The 21,056-nt window shown below is 39.1% G+C and overlaps 1 protein-coding gene across 8 annotated transcripts in view; it reads left to right on the forward strand.

Annotated features, from left to right (window-relative positions):
• LOC131039019 (branched-chain amino acid aminotransferase 2, chloroplastic) overlaps window positions 1–21,056 on the forward strand; it is a 156,583-nt gene that overhangs the window by 96,225 nt on the left and 39,302 nt on the right. For all 8 annotated transcript variants that reach the window (XM_059221557.1, XM_057971653.2, XM_057971654.2 and 5 more), the window contains one exon: window positions 8,680–8,796. In XM_059221557.1, the coding sequence (XP_059077540.1) occupies window positions 8,680–8,796 (117 nt within the window). The remainder of the gene's footprint in view (window positions 1–8,679; window positions 8,797–21,056) is intronic.

A 21,056-nucleotide genomic window follows, 5' to 3' on the forward strand; every position in this document is an offset into this window, starting at 1 on the left:
GCAGTATGGATATACAAATTTCATCGTTGATCATACAAATTTCTTCCATTCATCTAATAACATGAAATCAAATTTGAGAAGTATAGAGACCATGCAAATTGTTGAATCGACCCATAGAATTCACCATTTCTTCAATGAAGTTTACAAGTCTTTCTCAACAATATCTTGGGAACAATCTTTGCCTTCTCTTTCTACTCTAAAATTCTATCTCTATCTCTTTTTGCTAATTCCTAACTATTAACTAATCTCTGACTATTAACTATTAGCTAGATATTAACTATTCTCTATTAACTATTAACCTTTACAAATGAGGAGCTAGGGCTTTATATAGAGAACCCTTTACAAACAGACGACTCTGATTGACTTAGAATCAACGGCTAGGATTACAAGATAGAAACCCTAATTAGGGTTTGTTACAACAAACTTCCTTAGCCAATTAGAAAATTACATTCCAAGAGTGAGGACCAATAAGAAGCAGGGGTAGGTACATCGAAGTTTGTGCCGCCTCTGTTAAATTAGGTACATTGAATCTGGTCATGCTAAGTGGACCAATTCGACTGGAAGAATGATGACTGGGATGCCACCTTGTCTGACACTTGTAACTTGGTTGATGTTCAATTTGATGAAGTTGAGAAGCTAACTTTAATTAACTCTTTTGAAACTATCTGCTTCTTCAACGTACCCTGGTACCGACCTTGGTTGATTCTCCTCTGTCTTTGATCTGTTTGATGAATGGAGTACCTCTCCTTGAAATGTTGGCAACGCCTTTCATTGTCATCTTGTGGTTCCTTAGTGTGGCAAAGTGAAGGTTCTGGAGGTAGCTGGCAATTCCTTGAACACCTTGAGTCTTCCCTTTTGCCTGTGGACCGTCCTTGACGATGATGGACTGGAATTGGTCGTCCTTGATGATGCTGGACTGGAAGAGGTCGTCCTTGATGATGTTGGACTGGAAGAGGTCGTCCTTGATCTGGTTTTCTCCATCTGCAAAATAAACCAAAAGGTGATTAAGTACATATGACATGTTCATTTCAACAAAGCATTTTCCACCTTAAATCATCAACAAGAAGACTCCAAAATAAAGTTTGCTCAAAATCCTTCCCAGGGACAGGGCCTATAAGAATTTTGCCCTAGACCCTTTGGAAGGGTCAGGAGCGAAATTTGCATTCCTGGCCAATTTAGACCTCATTTCATCATAATCGCACAACTAGCCCTTTGCCTGGCTCAAACAAGGTAAAAAAAATAGGAGTTTCAAAGGATTTCGCCCTGGACCCTTTGGAAGGGTCAGGAGCGATTTCCTTGATTTTGCCTCAATTGCCTCATTTTTTACTCCAAATTCCTCTTAAAGGTGAGCACATGCTAGCTTTAGTTCAACAAAGCCTAGGGATTCAACTTTTTAGCTTCCACCAAGGGCAAATTAGGTGATTATAAGAATTTCGCTCTGGACCCTTTGGAAGGGTCAGGAGCGAAATTCACTTTTTAAGTCAAAATTCACCCTTCTTTCACTCACAATCTCTTCTAAGGCAATCTCTAAGGCGAATCCACCTTGATCACTGACCTGGCTCAACACCATCCTGGAGGAAAACATGACATTTTGTGAATTTCGCTTTGGACCCTTTGGAAGGGTCAGGAGCGAAATTCACTTTTTAGGGTTAATTTTCAATCTCCTTCACTTCAACTCATCTTGCAAGGCTTAAATAACCCCACTCCAATCTCAACCACACTCTAGGAATCAAAATCCTGACTTGACACAAGGAGGAAATAGTGGATTTGAAGAATTTCGCTCTGGACCCTTTGGAAGGGTCAGGAGCAAAATTCACCTTTTGCTTTCTTATCCACACTCAATTTCATTTTCTCCACTTCAACTCATCTAGACTCCCTCATTTTGAATCCACTTCTCAACTTGACAACATTTGCTTGATCCTCACAAGGCCTAAAAAGGAAAATTCGCTCAAAAAACCTAGCCAGGGACAGGACCTATCCAGAATTTTGCTCTGGACCCTTTGGAAGGGTCAGGAGCGAAATTCAAATTTTAGCTCAAAATTTACATTTTTTGATAGTCAAAATCTTTCCAAGGCAATCCAAAGAGATTTTCTCACCTAGGTCTAGGCCCGACTTCACTCAATTTTTGGAGAAAAAGATGGCTTTTAGGGTTTTCGCTCAGGATCCTTTGGAAGGGTCAGGAGCGAAAATCTTGTTTTAGGCTTCTTCCTCCATCTTTTCAACTTGAATCAACCTCAAAAGGCAAGAAAACACTTCTCCCCACTCATCCAAGCTATAAAAACCCAAGTTTGACTTGATTTTTGCAAGGAAAATAGGTGATTGTAGAATTTTCGCTCTGGACCCTTTGGAAGGGTCAGGAGCGAAAATCTTGGTTTTGCTCAATTCCTTCAAATTCATGGATCATTAGCAACTTGAATTCACTCCTAAGGACCCCTCGCATCTCAATTCACTCTAGTCTGCAATTGCCTTGGCATAAAATTGGGAAAAAAGGTGGTTTTAGTGAAATTTTGCCCTGGACCCTTTGGAAGGGTCAGGAGCGAATTTCCATTTCTAGGACAAAATCTCTACCTTTCATCGCTTTCAAACATTCCCATAGGCAACAACATGTCCATTCTTCCTTTCAACATGCCTTGGATATCAAAATTTGGTCAAACAAAGAAGGAAATGAGTTCTAGGTAGATTTTCGCTCTAGACCCTTTGGAAGGGTCAGGAGCAAAAATCATGTTCTAGGCTTGATTGTTCATTTTTCCCACTTCAATCTTCTCTGGGAGGCAAACATAGATCATTCTCCACCTAAGGAACAAGGTTTGAAGCCCAAACAAGAGAGCAAATGAGGTTTATAATGAATTTCGTTCTGGACCCTTTGGAAGGGTCAGGAGCGAAATTCATACTTTGGGAAAAATCTTCATCTTTCAAAGCGTCCAACTCCCTCTCAAGAAAAGAACATACCAATTCGTCCTCCAACATGCCAACGCCTAGCCAAAACAAGGAAGAAAATAAGAGCTACAAGGATTTTCGCTCTGGACCCTTTGGAAGGGTCAGGAGCGAAAATCATGTTTTGAGCTTGATTCTTGATTTTTCCAACTCCAATCCTCTTTGGGAGGCAAACATAGATCATTCTTCTTGCATCTCCACCAAGATCCTGACTTTGGCTAAGGGAAAAATGAGTGTTTTCAAAAAATTCGCTCTGGACCCTTTGGAAGGGTCAGGAGCGAAATTCACCTTTTAGGCTATAATCCTTCATCTTTTCCACCTTTACTCACTCCCTAAGGCTAGAACATTCAAAAACACCTCCAAACATGCCTTAGAAACTAAGAATTTGGCCTAGACAAGGAAGAAATTGAGGTCTTCAAGGATTTTCGCTCTGGACCCTTTGGAAGGGTCAGGAGCGAAATCCTCACTCGTGGCTAGTTTCTCACTTTCTTTCATCTTATTCTCCTCCAAACTTGATCAATTCAACTTCCTTCTATCGAAATCCAAACAATCCATCATCCAACTGGGTCTAGGCAAGGTCAAACTAGGATTTTAAGGCCAAAGGAAGGCAAAATGGAAGATTTCGCTCCAGACCCTTTGGAAGGGTCAGGAGCGAAATTCTCCTTTTAGACAAAATCCACACTTTCCAACTCCTTCAATCACTCCCTAGGGCTAGAACATATCAAATTGCCCTTACCATGCCGAAGGAACAAGGTTTTTTAGTGCAAACAAGGGAAAAAGGTCTAAGAATTTCGCTCTGGACCCTTTGGAAGGGTCAGGAGCGAAATTCACCTTTTGAGCTAATTTCTTACTTATTTTCTCCTCTTCATACCTTGGACAAACTTTGTTAGGCTTCCTTCCATCATGATCACATGAATTTGCTCTTCAAGTTGACATCTAGCCCAAGAATTTGGTAAAAAATAGGGTTTTACATGAATTTTGCTCTGGACCCTTCGGAAGGGTCAGGAGCGAAATTCAACTTAGGGTATAATCCTGACTTCATCTTTCACATTCCTTCGCTTAAACAAGTTCTTTTGCCTCCACTCATGTCTGGGAATGAGCTAGTTCATGACCTTGGGCAATATAGAGTTGTCCTATAGAGGAATTCGCTCTAGACCCTTCAGAAGGTTCAGGAGTGAAATTCCTATTCTAAGCTCAATTCTCCTTCAAACTTACTTGACTTTGCCTTGGACATGATCCTAGACACATTTCCTTCCATGTCTTTCGCCAATTTTCTCAACCACTCACTGACTTCCTCGAACTGAAACGAGACACAACCAATAAAACTAAGCCTAAGGAAGACCTTGAAAGAAACCCTAGCTCAAGCAGAGCCTGCTATCCAGCGATCCCCCTGACAGCACTCATCATGCAAAGTAACAGACAAAACCCTAAAAGACCAAGAAAGCAAACCCTAGAAAGCAAAAAGGTAGGGGTCCCCATTTGCAATGGGGCGATGTGTGAATACGTCACAACAGTTCGCTGAGACCCTCAAGAGCCTTATGTAGTTTTCATTGTCTGTTTCTCTGGTTTTGTCTCTTTCTTGTTGCTAGTCTGTGAGTCGTCGCTGGGTTTTTGTTGCCCGTCTGGGCTTTTGCTGGTTCTTTGGCTGCCATATGTATTGTTCTATCTTCTGCAACCTGTTTTGTTTTAGGTTTTGTTTTGATGTTTTGATTCTAAACCTTTTAGAATCTTCTATGTAAAGGGTTTCAGGGACCCTTCAAAACCTGTTTTTGCCTTAATCCAAAACAATGGAAATCATAAGATCCTCATAGTATCTATTAGGTCCATAAATCATCACATGGGAGATTTCTCTCTTTCAAGGTTTTTGCACATTAGCTGAGATAGCATGCTTCTATTAGATTTTTTAAAAGTGAAGGTTTTTGCACATTAGCTGAGATAGCATGCTTCTATTAGATTTTTTAAAAGTGACTACTTTTTGTTTTGGCTCAATAAATTAAGAAAGTCTAATATTGTAGGTGATGATCTCTTGTCATGGGATTTTTCTTTTAATGAAGAAGTGAATGTTCTCACTTGAACCACTTTTTAGATCCAAGAGCAAATGGAGAAGATGATTTGAATTTTTAGCATCCCTAAGACTTATTCAATCACTAAGGTGTTGTACCTTAAACAATGAGATACATATTGCTAGAGTTTGTTCCTACTAGCACAAGTTATTGGGAAGTCCTCAACAATGTCATTTGTTCTTATATCATCTGTGTTTAATAGCTGTTTCCCTCCTCAATGGGGAGGTTGTACTCTACTAGGCCATCATTGGAAGACTTCCATACTATTCGATCTTTATTGCAGGCCTTTTTAGCACCTAAGTAGCAAGTTTTATTGAGCCCATACATCCTCCTAGGTGGAGCCTATTGGTTAATTTGGCCTCTATGTATCCTACTCCATAAGATAGGTGGGAGGTTCTAGTGTAGGAGTTAAATATTATTTCAACACACCAGGATCACTTGCAAAAATAATGACAACCTTCCACAAGACAGTGGGTGAGAAATGAGCTTGCTTGATATTAAGATGTATGAGATATGTTACAAAGTGTACAATAGCATTGCTTATATAGGCAAGGTGAGTGATAACATTAATCAAGATGTTGTCATGTGTCTTAATCCTATAAGATGAGACAACTAAAACAAATATTAACAAATTAGTTAGGTACATAACCTTATTCACACTAACACCTCCCCTTAAGTGCAACTTATAGAGGAACAAAACCAATGCAAAGATGCAAGATGGGTCCCAATTACGAGGCCAATTCAGGTACCCATGCACAAAATATTTCTCACAAACAAAGTAAAGGAGAATTTTTTTGGAAAAAAACCATTGCTTAAATAGAGAATGTATAAAAGGAATTGTGGACAAGTGATGAAATGAGTGATGTATGGAGGACTCATCAATACTCCCTATGGATTACATTCATCATGAAGATACATTACAAAAGCCCCTCCATAGGAAAGAAAGATAGAGATGACATGGTCCCCCCATAGTGAAGTATCTCCAAAGCCATTGAAGAATGTTTGAAGAAAAAAGATAATCCAATGCCTACAAACAAGTCCCCCTTGGGAAGAAACAAATCCAATGTCTAGAAACAAGTCCCCCTTGGGAAGAAACAAATCCAATGGTGGATGCTGAAGAAACTCCATCTCCATGAAAAAGAAAGAGGGAAGAAGCCTCTAAAAGTGTTTCACTGAAAATTGATCAAGTGCTTTCAAGTAGGTCTCAACAAAATTAGGTGTTACCCTAAGCAAGAAAGAAGACAAAAGATGTGGAAACTCAAGAGCAATCTCCAAAGAAGATGTGTCATCAAAGAGGAGAGATAACCCCTCAAACACGTCCTCTAAATTTGCAGAAGAAGAATGACAAAACAAATCTGATATACCTATGATGAAACCATTCCACAAAGCCAAATCTGGAAAACAAAAAGTATCTTACTCAATTGAAGTCCTAGAAACCATATCAACATTGAAGGCTGAAGTAGTAGGAGATAGTGGAACCACATCAAAGGTTTGATGAACATTATGGTTTAAATGACCAATATGGCCCTTCAAAGAACTACCTCATAGTCGATCTAGGTGGATTCACCTTAGCACATTCACCATCAGAAACAAAATGGAAAAAGTGTAGATTTGATTATCATGATTAGCTCTACCCATTGCAACAAGTTGTTTGCTATACATATCATGAATGCACACTAAATCCGGAGTGAACTCAATGGACTTACCACTTTGTGCTATCCAATATACTAAAATATGATTATAGGAAATTTCAAGAATGAAAAGAACATCATTGAAACTTCCAGTACCCATATCCACATCCCCCTTAGCATAAACATCAACATAGGCACTATTAGCCATTAAGATCTTAGTTACCCATGAAGGCTTAAGTGACAAGAGCTGGTCTAGTGATCCTATCATATGATCTGAAGCATTGGATTCAAGTTTCCATCCTATAGATTGATCAATATCTGTTACAACAAGAGCATGACCTTTCATCTTATTATCTCCATTAGCAATGCTTGCTGATCCTGAATGTGTGGATGATGAAAGTTGTAAAGAAGAAGAGGGTGAACTAGAAGACAGAAGGCAATGCAATGTTATGCTCCTTAAGAGTTGCTTCATCTCTTCTAATTGTTTCTCATAACAATTATGTTTACCATGCCTAGATTTATTACAATATCCTCACTTAGGTTTCTCCTTCTTAGGAGTGCCCTCTTTGGAGGAGGTGGGACTATCATTAGACTCTGTTTTAGGATTGAACTTCTTTCCTTTACTCTTAGGTGATTGTGCAATTAATGCCTAAATTCTTTGAAAGTACATCAATTTGACTAAGCTATGATACCAAATGTTGAGCTATAGCTCATATGGACCAGCTAGGACTCAAATCTAGGACCCTCCATTTGCAGCTAGAGTGCTCTAACAACTAAGTTATTAGTTCCTTTTTGGTTAGCCCATCATTGGTCTTGGTGTGCCTTATTTCCAACACCCCCCCTTAAGCCACACTATAGGTGCTTGTGGCTCCTAGCCTGGCTCTGATACCATGTTGAAGCTAAACTCCACATCCACCTGCAAAAACAATGGTAACCTTCTATGTGAGAGTATTCAAGAAATGAACTTGCTTGATTTAAGACCTCATAGATATGTTACAAAGTGTACAATAAGTTTTCTTATATAGGCAAGGTGAGTTATATGATTAAACAAGATGTTGACATGTGTCTTAATCCTATAACATGAGACAACTAACTCAAACAATTATTAAATGAGCTAGGACCTAAGAAGAAAATGAGATATGATTCCATTGACAATTGAGACTTCTAGAAAATCACCTAGGACCTAAGTTAACATGTAAATATGTATCCGCTGAGAAATTAGTTAGGTACATAACCTTATTCACCCTAACATCTAGATCCCTACCTTGAAGGAACCTTATCTATTGGTTCCTCTCCTATTGGAGAATAATCCTCCTCTTTCTCTTTGTATTTATATGGTCATGCCTTAACCTTGATATATATAAGTTCTTAATTACCATTTTTTAATTTTTTTAATCATTTACAAACATTTTTCTCATACCAGCTCTTGCGAGCACAACTTTGAGACTAATATCAGCTCCTTTGTAGAAACCACACTAAAAACCACCTACTGAAGAACAAGAGTCACAACTTAGAAATCCACTTATTTATAAACCACTCCCACATTAGAAGAAAACTATGGAAGACCAAGAGTCACAACTTTGAATTCCATCTTGGATGTCCCTTTTGGATTTAAACTTGGGTCTCCACAATGAGAACTCAATGCTTTAACCAATTAAGCTCAACCCCTTGGACAATTATCATTATTTTGACAAACTATAAATGTCTTATAACCATTCTCTTATTTTAAAACCATTTTTATACTTTACTATCTTGTATTTTGACAAATAAATAATCATATTTGATTTTAAAAAAAGAGGAGTCCTAGGTTATAACAATTGTAATAGAAGATCCCATAATATTTGAGGGCATGAAAAATGACAAAGGCGACTGAATTGTCTTAGCTAGGGGAAATAATTTACTTGTAGCTATTGCTCAAGGAATATAGTGTAGTAGTAGTAACTTCAAAATATATACATAATTCCAATTTTCAATACAAGTTGTATATTAACTTCATTGATTTAATTTTGTAAAAGAATTTTAAATGTTATGACGCAGATTTTTACTTGCAGGCATTGAGGGTTCTATCCGGTGCTAAAGCAAAAGGATTTTCTGATGTGATCTATCTTGATTCAGTCAATAAGAAGTATATTGAGGAAGTTTCTTCATGCAATATCTTTTTGAAAAAGGTAAATTAATTGTGGAGGCAATTATTGTCTTCATTTTCTTTAATTAGTGATTATTATTTGTACTTATATACTAATGATTTTTTTTTTTTTTTTTAATGATGTACTAATGAAATTATTTTTATCTATGGTTTAGTTTAATTTTTAATATTTGGAGTTAGTAAATTTGTTATCTTTAGTAATTAATATATAAATTTAGATTTTTCTCCATTCTAATTGATTAACATAATTGATATTCTATTCTCAATTTTTTTTGAAAAAATGTTTACAAATAATATGATGTCAGCCTCATTTTATTTTATTTTTATTTTTTTTGGCAAAATGCTACTAGGGGGAAGGTGGAGGGGGACGGGGAGGGGGGAGGGGTTAGCTCCTACTATGTTAAAATAGAGATTTTTTTTTACATTGCTTCCTTTTCATCACGGGGTGAAGATCATTATACAGATTCCTTCATTGATCTCCTATAATTGTTCTATCTGAGTAGAAGAAAGGAGATTCTTATGGAAATTTACAAAATTGGCATATGTTTCCATATTGTTTCTAGCCAAAGCATCTCTCATGAGTGTGATTACTTGCTTCAAATTCTCATCTTTCCTAGCTATAGGGATGCATATTGCATCCCCCACCATAACCTCTTTTGTGTCTCTACTCAGGCATGGTAGTGCTTTGGTGTTCTTTGGTCTATGTGTAGGGGCAATAAAATTGTTAATTTCCCTCTTGCCCCAATCCAAGATACTGACCGTTTTTACAATGTTGTACAAAAAATGCTCCAATAGCTCTACACTGTGGATATGAGCATGGGCAAAGTATTACTCTCCAATAATCTCATGCACAATATCTTCCTCTAGCTATGAATGTAACATTTAGACCTCCCTAAACTGATCTGCCATATTTCTTTGGTTGCAGTTGCATGCAAAACCATTAATTGAGAGAAACTTTGCCATCTCTTCGTTTGAGTAGCTATTGACTGGGTCACTTATTTCAACTACTTTGTCCTTGAGAGCATAAAATTGCTTTGATTTCACATCTTACTGAAGCCTTACATCCTTGTGATCATCCATACTTATCTGTTTGATCATCATGTTTCCTAGAGTCACATCCTTGAGGCTTGTTTTACCATTCTCATGATTGTTGGGATTTGCAATTAAGTTTAAATCTTTCACTTTGTATCTCCTTCAAATTTGTCATTGATCTTTCACAACTATTCTTCATGATACTCATGCATTTCCTTCTCAAATTCCATGTCTGATGCGACTAAAGGTATTTCCTTACCTAAACTGAATCTTGAGGTACGAATGTGATGTCTTCTCTAAGGATCTTGTCCAACTCATGCCAATCCTTGGGCCTATAGGAGATCTTTACATTTTCAGTTTGGTCAACTACCCAATGCGATAAGAAGTCGACGAGTCGAATGGATTCTTTGTATATGTGCTGAAGATCTAAAAATACTCGATTTTTCCAAGGCACAACAAGATCTGGTCCAGCCTTATTGCAAGCTGCCAATTTAGGATCCTCTTGTTGATTATCACTTGTATAGTGATCATCGAATTGTCCTTAGTGTCAGTGGGCTTGAGGGTTTTTTCAACACAACTTTAGACCCTTAGCTAATGCTTCGAGTTCAACAACATAATTCATGCCTCTTGGTAGTTTGTAGGCCTCAACCCAACATAAGTGACCCTTGTCATTACGAATGATAAAACCGGCATTAGATTCTCCAAGGCTCCCTTATGAGGTACTATCAAAATTTAGTTTTAAATGACTGCTTGGCGGAAGGTGTCACTTGGCATGTCTTCTTTCACCATCTTGATGTGATTTCTTTGGTGTAGATTAGGGGTCTTTAGGAGGGGCCAAGTGGAAAGGATGTTGTTGTCCCAGCAAGAGAATTTTATTTTTTTGATGGAGGGAGACTCTCCCTCTCAACCACACACATTCAAACTAGAAAATATCTTGAATTAATATGCTACAAATCAACAAACAACTTGAAATAATAAGTTGCATATAGGAAATTGCTATTCAATTTCAATGAAATGGCTTCAAATCAGCCTTCATAATAATGACAATCTACAGCAGCATGGGGTGCATTACATCAATGATTTCTACTCTGTTGCAGCTGGAAAAAATGAAGTTTAATGGCAGCTTGACCTACATACAAACTTGACCTCTTGCACCACCCTACAACTGCAATTTCAACAGTTTTTCCCCAAATCTTCCAACTAGCTCCCCATATTTTAATATCTCAAAAATCCCTCGTGAACCACATCAAAATGGAAATAAAACTCCTCTTTGGATGCCAACCAAATAATGCCAAGGAATATTCTCCCAAAAATTCATGCTAGAATCTGAAAATATTAGAATATTGCTAATTTTAAGCTATGTAACTCGTCCAAGCACTAGATTTGTTCTAAAATGATTTTCACTAATTACCACATCCAAAATAGTCAAAATGCGGAATCTTCTGTAACTCTTGATTGGCTTAATGAGAAAGTTTCTATTCTTGACCTTGCATGCAGTTTTGTTCCATAACCTCCACAAACGGTGTCAAGCAAGTTTCCAAAACTGAATGAGTTGTTCCACTTATTCCAACATCCCTTATAAATTTTGGAAAATAAATTGTTTTCCCATGTATGAACTGCAACAGTGCTCCTTGTTTTTTTTTTTTTTTTTGGATAACCCAGTGGTATCCCCAACCTTATGTTTGCAACTCTGCCCAGCGACCTCAACCACCCTTGCCTTGGGCTTATTTTTGTGCTAGGTTTTGGGGGACGGAAGGGGCGAGCGGAGGCGAGACTAGTCCACTGGAGCTGCAAGCCGAGGCTCAAACGCGGCGTGCAGCAGGGTAAACCCGACCAAAGTGAATCGAACCTTGAACCTACATGGGACAAACCCAAAGCCTTAGCACGACCATGCCAACCGTTTGAGCTAGCGGGCGAACCCAACTGGTTATAGAGAAACTTTTTCATTGGGATATTATAGTTAAAGTTAATTATTTTAACCACAATAAATTTTATCCACTTCACCTAAAATCAAATTAAATTTTTTTTTTTTTTTGGGCGATGCAAGACTGCTCTTACACTCATGGTGCTCTTGTATCACTTTACATTTTCTTCCTTCATACTCATGTTTTGGTGTTTGCAAATAACATCAATTTTGTCGATGAGTGGTGTTTGTGGCTTTACCATTGAAAATGTGTGTTTCATTCCTTCCATGTATGCCATATAATTGTGGCTAGGATAAATTTTATATGCAACCTGTTGACGGGTGTTTTATGACCACACCAACACAAAATAAAGTTTCCAACAGTCACTCTATCCTCTCTTGAGCAAAATCCCATGTATGCTAAGATTGCGGAAGATCATACAAGCAATTCCAAGGTTCTGACTGCAAATTTGCGACTTTATGATGGATATGAGCTCATTTGGCTTGATGTTTGCTGGTAATCCAAGGGGACTTAGTGCAGTGAAGCAATCCTTTAAGAAGACTTGAACAAATTTGGATTTCAAGGGAAAATGGCAAATGATTTAGCAATGATAAGTATTTTTTTTTGAACCTTTTCTCTATGGAATATGCGGAAAGTAAATAGGAAAGGGTTTCAAGAGATTCTAATCTATATGTAAAGAACTCAAAAGACAACAAAGGCTCAGGTGAAGTCGACCATGTTTTATTTTGCCAACTTCAGACAACTATGCAAAGGGAGGTGCAATCTTCAAAGGTTGTGCAAAAGATTTTCATATCACCAACGAATACCATCAAGAGGAATAATATTCATTTGATAATTAAAGTTAAACATACACATTCAAGAGGCTCAATCCAACCTTACACTGCAAGTAGAAATAATCTACTTATAAAAGGTATGAGCGAATGATTTCACCATGAAACAATGTTATCTATCTCATTATCTAATTGCTTGAAAACAAATCTAATCTATTTGAGGAAGAGAAACCATGCGACTTCAAAATAACTCAAGTAATCACCAAAATCAATGAATTACTCTTAATATCTTGACAACTTATAGCAACAATTTCATACAAATTCTCTGTCTTTTACAAATGAAGGGATGAACCCCTTTTATAGGCCCTAAATCGAAAATGGACAACCAAGATTACAATGAGAATAATGGCTAAGATCTGTCTACGCAAAACCCTAATTAGGGTTTGACACAAAATGACCAAATGTGGTGCCAAGTAATGGGTATGGCAATAAATGAGGAATCATGCCCACTTTGTATTAAATAACCACTCACTCCTAAATAAGGTGTCCATTTTGCATTAAGAGACCCGTCACTCCATTAATGCACCCACTATGCATTGAATGACTCATCACTCCATCATGCATTTAATAGATTCTCGCCCAAAATAGGATGACCATTATCTCTCTCTCTAACGGCAAATGAGATGAACCTGGTCATGACGGCCTCGAGCTCTCCTACAGAGACACTTGGCATAGTCTTCAACTTATATTCCAACATAGCAATATCCTTTTCACACTTGGAGAAAAACTTCTCCCATCTTGGCACAATCTCTTGGGTCTTGCACATTATGCTTGACGACAAGGAAACATTCTCTAGAAGTCCTCCTGAGAAGGATTCCACGAAGAAGAATTCATGTAGTTTGTCCCTCAGGTTATCCACTATCAACTCCTCGTTAGTTAATCTTTTTGCAAACAATGACTCGATAGTATTGAGGATTTCCTCCTGAATTTTCTTGACCACTGTCCTTAATAGAGATGACTCCATATTAGATCTTTCGAAGAAATCCTTTCCAGTACTTATTGGATGGAGCCACGAAGGGAAGTCATATGCTTCATTTTCTTTGATGACTTCTCCATCTATTAACGCGTATCTGAGGATTTCCATTAGTGCCTCAAGACATCAAATAGTCAAGTTTTGATAGATGTGCATATCCTCCGATGAATTGTCCACACTTTCCTATCTGCCAAGGATAGCCAAGATCCTCTAGTAAAAATGAGCCAAGTCTTCAATGAATTTGCCTGCTATAGTGAAGATGTTCTCTACCCATTCCTTATCTCCTCAAGTCCATCCACTGATTCCTTTGGGATAGAAGAGGGAGGAACAAAAGTCTAATCTTTCTCTCTAAATGGTCGCATTAAGTGGCGTACATATTCACATAAAGCTTTGTTCTCACTCCTCAGCATCCTATTTTTCTCTTCCACTTTCTTCATTCGCTCCTTTAGTGCCAGAGAGGAATCATCAAAGTACTCTATCACTTGCGCTTTGGTAGCACAACCGAGATCAATTGCTGTAACATCATACTCATTTGGAGTGATCTCGTTTCTATCCTTGTCAACCCTAGGCACTGCCATATGCAAATTTTTTGTTCCCGACTCATCTCTAGTGACTTTAGAGAATTTCTTTGCCATCTTCTTTTCAACTGGTTTGTTTATCCAGCTTAGAAATTCTTCAATCTCAAGTGTAGGATCCATTTCTTCCTCTGGCTCTTTCCCCATTCTTTCTTTCAACGAATCTAGAGTGGCTTCTTGTTGATCATGTGTCTCTACCTGCTCCTGTTCCTGTGTGGCGTCCTAAGTCTCCCATTGTTTTTTATCTAAAACAATCCCGAACATATTTTTCTGTGTCTAGAGAAAGTTCTTTCTCCTCATTCCTCTACTAAACAGGCCTTCGGAAAGCATTGACACTGAGTATATCCTGTGCCTGCCAAATGTCTTGGACTTCTTCTTGGAGCTGACTTCCTTCTACTTCTCCTGCAAAGATATCAACTTCATGCGTGCTTGAGGAGTTGTTAGGTGATTGCACTTCTTCTAACCTTTGTCTCTTTTGTTGCGGTTCCTCCCTTGGAACCTCTTGTCTTTTCCTTGTCTGCGAATTCCTGGGGACACTTTTCTCCTTTCTACGTTTTGTCCTTTCCATAGGAATTGCTTCTTCTCTAGCCTAAGCTCCCAATGATCCTTCAATGGCCTCTTCTTGGGATTCCAAGTCTCCCATCAAACTGTAAGTCAGGTGGGTGTTCTTTGCCTTCAGCTTATTGATGTGATGTTCAACCCAGTGCCTCGTAAATTTCATAACTGGCCGGCTTAAGATATCTAGATCATCAATTTCTAGTTCTGACTAGTTAGGTGCTTGGATTGGCTTATCTTGTTTTTTTCATAATCCTGTTGAATGGTGTTTGCATCTTCTTATATCTGATTTGGCAACTGGATGATTTCACTTATTCTTATCAACTTAAGAGTCAATCTAGAAACCATTTTTTTCTTGATCTCAAAATCATCCTTGGCGTTAGCCCAATAGTCTTCTAGTTGTATCTTATTCTTGTGTTTCGTGCTAGCCACCTGTAACGTCATAAATTGTACGCACTTGCTAAAGCAGTACAATTTCACACCTAGTTTAGCACCCGCCTTGGCACAGTTGCATTTTGCATTGCATTTCCCCTTTAGCACTTAATTAATCGAATTAATTAGGCCTAAAGGTTCTATTTCATCATCTTCCACATCATAAAGTCGGGCCCTTTCATTAAAACGTGCCCCTTTCATTTTATTCCTCCAATACATCACTTAATCAAAAACCCTAATTAGGCCCTATTCTGAGCTTGGGGGCTTGATTTCGGGGGTCAAAACATCTCGAAATCACTTGTAACTTTGGGATTCGCTCTAAAATCATCATATCCGACGGCCCTGAAAATTTGGTGAAAGGTTGTCGGGACCGTGGCGCCCGGAGTGCACACGGTCCCGAACATTTTTCTCGAAATTTTAGGAGCGCGATCCAATCATAAAATAAAGCTTAACCCCAAGAAATTGGCGGGATATTCAATCTCTAGGTCGGCCAAAAGTTGGAATTAAGACCTAGGGTTTCATACATAAGAGCTCTCTTTCTTCATTTGAAAGGATCCGAATTTTGTTTTCAGGAACCTCATATGCAGCGAAAGAGCAGATCTTTGAAGACTTCAGCAACACTCAACATTCATCCTCTAAGCATTCATCAAATCCATTCATCCACTTAGGGCTTTGAAGGCATTGAAGAGCAATAAGGGATCACCGACTGAAGATTGGCTTGTACCCCTCCCTTGGGGTTGGGTATGATTTCATGTTGTTTTCATGTCTTTGCATAAGCCTCATTATATCACTTGCATTCATGCTTTAGATCACTTTGCATCTTGATTTGGAGCATTTACATTGTCATTTACAAGCAATTAGGGTTTACTTTCTAGGTTGCTCTAGTTTGCTTACTTGCATTTTAGATCTTGCACACACACAAGGTCTGCACACACATTACTTTTACAATACAACTTGGCTATTCGTGGAGGTGGAAATCACCAAAGCGGGGGTTTGACTAAGGCAAAACCCTATATAGCCGCCCAAAACACCTTTTCAGATATAAGTGCAGATTTCGGGATTCAGACGACGTCGCAAGTTGCAGATCCGGAAGAAGCAGACGGAGACTGAACAACACACCAAGTTTCAGAGTAAAAGACCAGGACAGGGGCGTGGGGCGCCCTGGTCCTGCCAGGACAGGGGCGCTGGGCGCTGTTGACGTGTATTTTGTACACAATCATACACAGAATAAAATACCCAAAGGCATCTTATCCTCTCTTGAATAAAGTCGCTAACTGCTGAAGATTTCGCAAGAAGGATCAGTTAGGATGACTCCAATGTTCTTTTTAGTAGGGTCTCTACGTGTGGATAAGCACCAGTGGTCGTTGTGATTGCAGTGTCATCAAGGGGCCTTACGTTGCCGAAGTCTTTTTTTGCTAAACTAAACAAGCTTTTCAAAAAATATCAGAAGGATAGGGTTTGCAAGAGGTCTAATCTAGTCTAACCCTAAGAATGACTTGATGTGGACAAGACTTGGTGAGATTCTACCAACTTCAATTTTGCCATAAATTAACAACTCAATTGAAATTGATGCGATCTTCTAAGGTAACAAATGATTTTTCAATACGTCAAAGATCAAGACACTACCACGAAGGTACATATCCAAGATACAATAACGATTGAAGATTTAAGTGATTCAAATATCTCCAGTCGACCACGCAAGGCGTTCCTACAATCAGCAAGAAGCTAGTGGTTTGGAAAGCGAATCCTACCAAAGATCAAGTCCATCACTTTGTCTTTCGAATTAACACACTACTTTGATCGAGAATGATTCAAGAAAAATGAACAACCATGAAGATAACGAAGAGAATTGCAACAAAACACCATAACTTCAATATTTCATTGATCTCAAAGCCATCATGTACAACAATTGCTTGAATTCCTTTCTCAAAGCTCAATCTTGCTACAAAAGTAAATTGCTTCTAAACTCTAATCACTCTAATAATTTCTAACTCTCTGATTCTCTAGCTATTACAAAATGAAATGAAATGAGGGTATAAATAGCACCCTCAATTACAATGAACGGTCCAGATCAAAAAGCAGATCAACGGTCAAGATCATGACACCTAAACCCTAATTAGGGTTTATTACAAATAGCCCCCTTTTTACTGAACAATATTAAATGCATAGCCAAATATTAAATTTGGCACAAAAATCTAGGAGACATAGACCAATGACAATTAAGATGCCATGTCATCTATAACAACCTCTCATCTAGAATCTTATTCCCTTTCCAATGCTCCTTTTTAGCATATGCAATGAATCTTGATACGATTCCTTCGATCTCAGCAATTGGAATCTCGGGAAGATTCTTCATTCTTTCTTCCAAGTGGATGACCTGATCAAATGCATCTAGAAGAGCAGCGTCCCATGCAGGTTCAAGTTCCTTAGTCTTTTCAATCAAGAGCATGGTAGCAAACATCTGGTCCTGTTGCTCATCTGTGATATTAGCGTCCTTGCAAAAGATGACCTTGATTCTATCTTCCAATTCCTGCAAATCCACATCTGTCTCAACTTCGATCCTCCTGCCAAGAATGGTACGAAGTACCTCAAATACTCTGTCTTGGATCGGGTTGATCACCTCCTCAACATGACTGCATCTAGTACTGATGTCCTCGAAGAGAACTTCCTTCATCTGGAGTAAGGTTGACCACTGAAGTAAACTGTGAGGTCCTCCATCCATGATCTTTTCCTGCGCTAAGGCCTTCCTTGATGTTTGTCTGATTACTCGCAAGACAGGGATGATAACATCTTTGGTATGAGCAAAAGCGGCTATAGTTATCATCAAGTTGAGGATGATCTCAAGAACCTGAATAGCTCGGTGAATGGTCTGCATCATCCTTGTTGCAAATTCCGTGGCGACTGTATGAGATTTATCCATCCAAGTGCTCATACGCTTGACCATACTCCTGAATCTCTCTGCCTCACCAATTGATTGAAGGGGAAGTGCCTGTATGGGTGATCTTGCTAGATCCTGACGTCCTAAAGGCTGATTGAGATGGCTGAAATATGTTCTCCATGCACCGACCTCTCTCTCAAGCTTTCTACTCTTCTCCATTTCTTCCCTAAGCTTATCTTTCAACGCCTCAAACGAATCGGTGGCATCATCTAGTGTTTGCTCGGCTGTGGATGGACCTAGCTCAAATGTCTCTATATCATATTCCTCTGCTAGGATCTCACCTTCGTACTTGTCCACGGACGGTGTAGCTATCTGTAATTTTCTGGATCCAGTCTCATCTCTAATCATCTTGGACATCTTGGTAGCCTTTCTCTTCTCTGTCACTTCCTGGGAATGTCCAACAAGGCTCTCTAAATCAATCACATTGTCTTCGTCCTCGATCACAATCACCTTTGTTAATCTTTCCTTCAACCAGTCTGGGATAGTCGATCTTGTCTCTTTAACCTGTATCTCCTTATGCAATGCTTCTTCTTCTCTAGGAGGAGATGTTACCTCGTCATTGTTCTTGTCTTCATGTAACTCATAATCTTGGAGAGATCCACTTGGTGACCCTTGAGGTACCTGTCCTTCTTTATCATTCTGTACCATTGACTCCATAGACTCCTCTATCTCAGATGTCCTTTTCTCTTGTCGAGAAGATGTACCGGATGAACGATCTCGGCTGGCCTCTTCTTTCTTCTTGGAAGATTCTCTCTTTCCAGGTCTCTCTTTCCTCTTCGAGCCTCTTGAATGGAGATTGCCTTCACTTACACTTCGAAGATTGCCTTCATTTGAATTTCTAGGATTAGGATTGCCCTCGCTTACACTTGCTCCTCCTTCAGCTGGTCTCTCCTCCAAGGTGAAAGTCATAGCTATGCCCTGCTCTCTCAACTTCTCATGCTGCACATCAACCCATCTGCGAGTACAAGACAAGACTGGAGCCATTAAAGTATCCAGATCCACAACCTCGAGCTCATTCAACCTTACTAATTTGCTTTCTCGATCATAGGATGACTGGAGATGTCTGCCACTGTCCTGAGCTTGGTCGGCCACTCTGTAAATCTTGCATTTCCTGATGAAATCCAAAGGCAATCTAGAATGCATCTTTCTTTTCACTTCAAGATCGTCTATGAGATTCATCATAAAATCTTCTATCTGAAACTCATATGCTTAAACTTCCTACCGATCGTCTCCTCTATATATCCATGTGGATCAAAGTTCTCTCTCAAGGCAAAGAATGAAAAAGAATACAAGGCTAACTCCTTCTCTGCGTCATCCATGGCTAAAGCATTAGGACATACCTCAACTGAATTGCTCAATATGATAGGTACCGGAACTCCATTCCCATGCCTGTGTCTGAACGCCTTCGCATAAGCTGCCAACTGTCTTGTTACCTCAAGTAACACTATTCTGTTTGTCTGATATCTTGGCAACATGTATGGAGGTGAAGGACATCCATGAACTCTGACATAAGTAAACTTTGGAAATTGGATAAACCAAGCACCGTACCTCTTTACTAGTTCCTGTGCATGCTGAGATAATCTGTTGTGGATCCCGCCTTGCAACGTCCTTGTGATGTTCATTGTGAAGGTATCATTAACTAACTTGTAGTTGCTTCCTGGCGGATGATGCAAGTGAACATAGGAATCACAAACTCTGACCTCGCCGGGTCCTCTTCCAATCACTCCTCTGTGAGGTAGTCCTGCATACTCAAAGCTCCTGATCAAGGCATAGATGACGTATGAACTCATGTGGAAGGACTTGGTAGCTTTTAGTCTCCTCAACTGTACGTCCAAGCAATGGCTAATCATTCTAGCCCAATGTATTGTTCCTTTTCCCTGAACTATCACCTGGATAAAGTAGAACATCCACTTTTCAAAGTAGAAGGCCTGAGGTGCACCTGTGACTCGGTTGAGCATTGTAATCAAATCTCTGTACTCCTCCTGGAAATCAATCCTGTGTGGTGTGTTCGGTATCTTGCTCAGGCGAGGACGACTCTTGAGTAACCAGTTCTTGTTGATGATGCTTATGCAAGCATCTGGATCATCTTCGTACATGGACCTGGCTCCTTCTATGCTCTTGTAGACCATATCTCTGTGCTCTGGAAGATGGAAAGCCTCACTTATAGCTTCCTCTGAAAGATAAGCTAAAGTGTTTCCTTCCTTGGACACGATCGTTCTGGATTGAGGATCATAATGACGAGCACACTCGATCATCAACTCATGGCACTGTACTGCTGGAGGGAAGCCAGCCGCCTTAATGATGCCACTTTCAATTATTCTCCGGGCGACAGGTGATGGCTTGCCAATGTAAGGGACCTCTCAAAACTTCTTCGTACTAAAGTTGCCCAAGTTGGTATCTCCAATGTTGCTCCATTTAGACACGATCTTGGTCTCCACTTCTTCGGTCTTTTGATCTTCCTTCATGAGAGCTGGACGACTGGTGGATACTCCCGCCTTCGGGGTCGCCATACCTACACAACATTTCATAATAAGAACTAGATTTTGCAATGTATAACATAGATTAGATTAATTTTAGGAAACTTCATGATAAATCCTTGAGTTATCATTTCCTAAATAACGATTGAGCTATTGAAATTCAAAATTTCAAAATTCAAAATTTGAAGCAATGACGATCAAAATTCAAAATTTAAAACAAGGGATCACATCGCCATACCTCACTTGAGAGCTAACTCTAAAATGCAAAACAAGAAATTCGCCTAGGCAACACTCGAAATTTGGTGACTTCAACGTGATCTCTCTCAAGCTAGCAACTTCGCCACCTTTGGGATGCCTTTGACGTAGTCTTTGGCAAGTTCACCTCACTTGAAACTAAGCTCGCACTCCCCTTTGAAGATGATGTTCGCACCTTCCTTGGAATGGAAATTCGCTCCACTTGAATACCAATCGCACTTCTCCAAAATCGCATATGAAAGATGATAAAATGATAATGTGAAAATGAAAAATTTCACCCTCCTTTTATA

The sequence above is a fragment of the Cryptomeria japonica genome, chromosome 5 (assembly GCF_030272615.1).
Source record: "Cryptomeria japonica chromosome 5, Sugi_1.0, whole genome shotgun sequence".
Taxonomy (NCBI): Eukaryota; Viridiplantae; Streptophyta; class Pinopsida; order Cupressales; family Cupressaceae; genus Cryptomeria; species Cryptomeria japonica.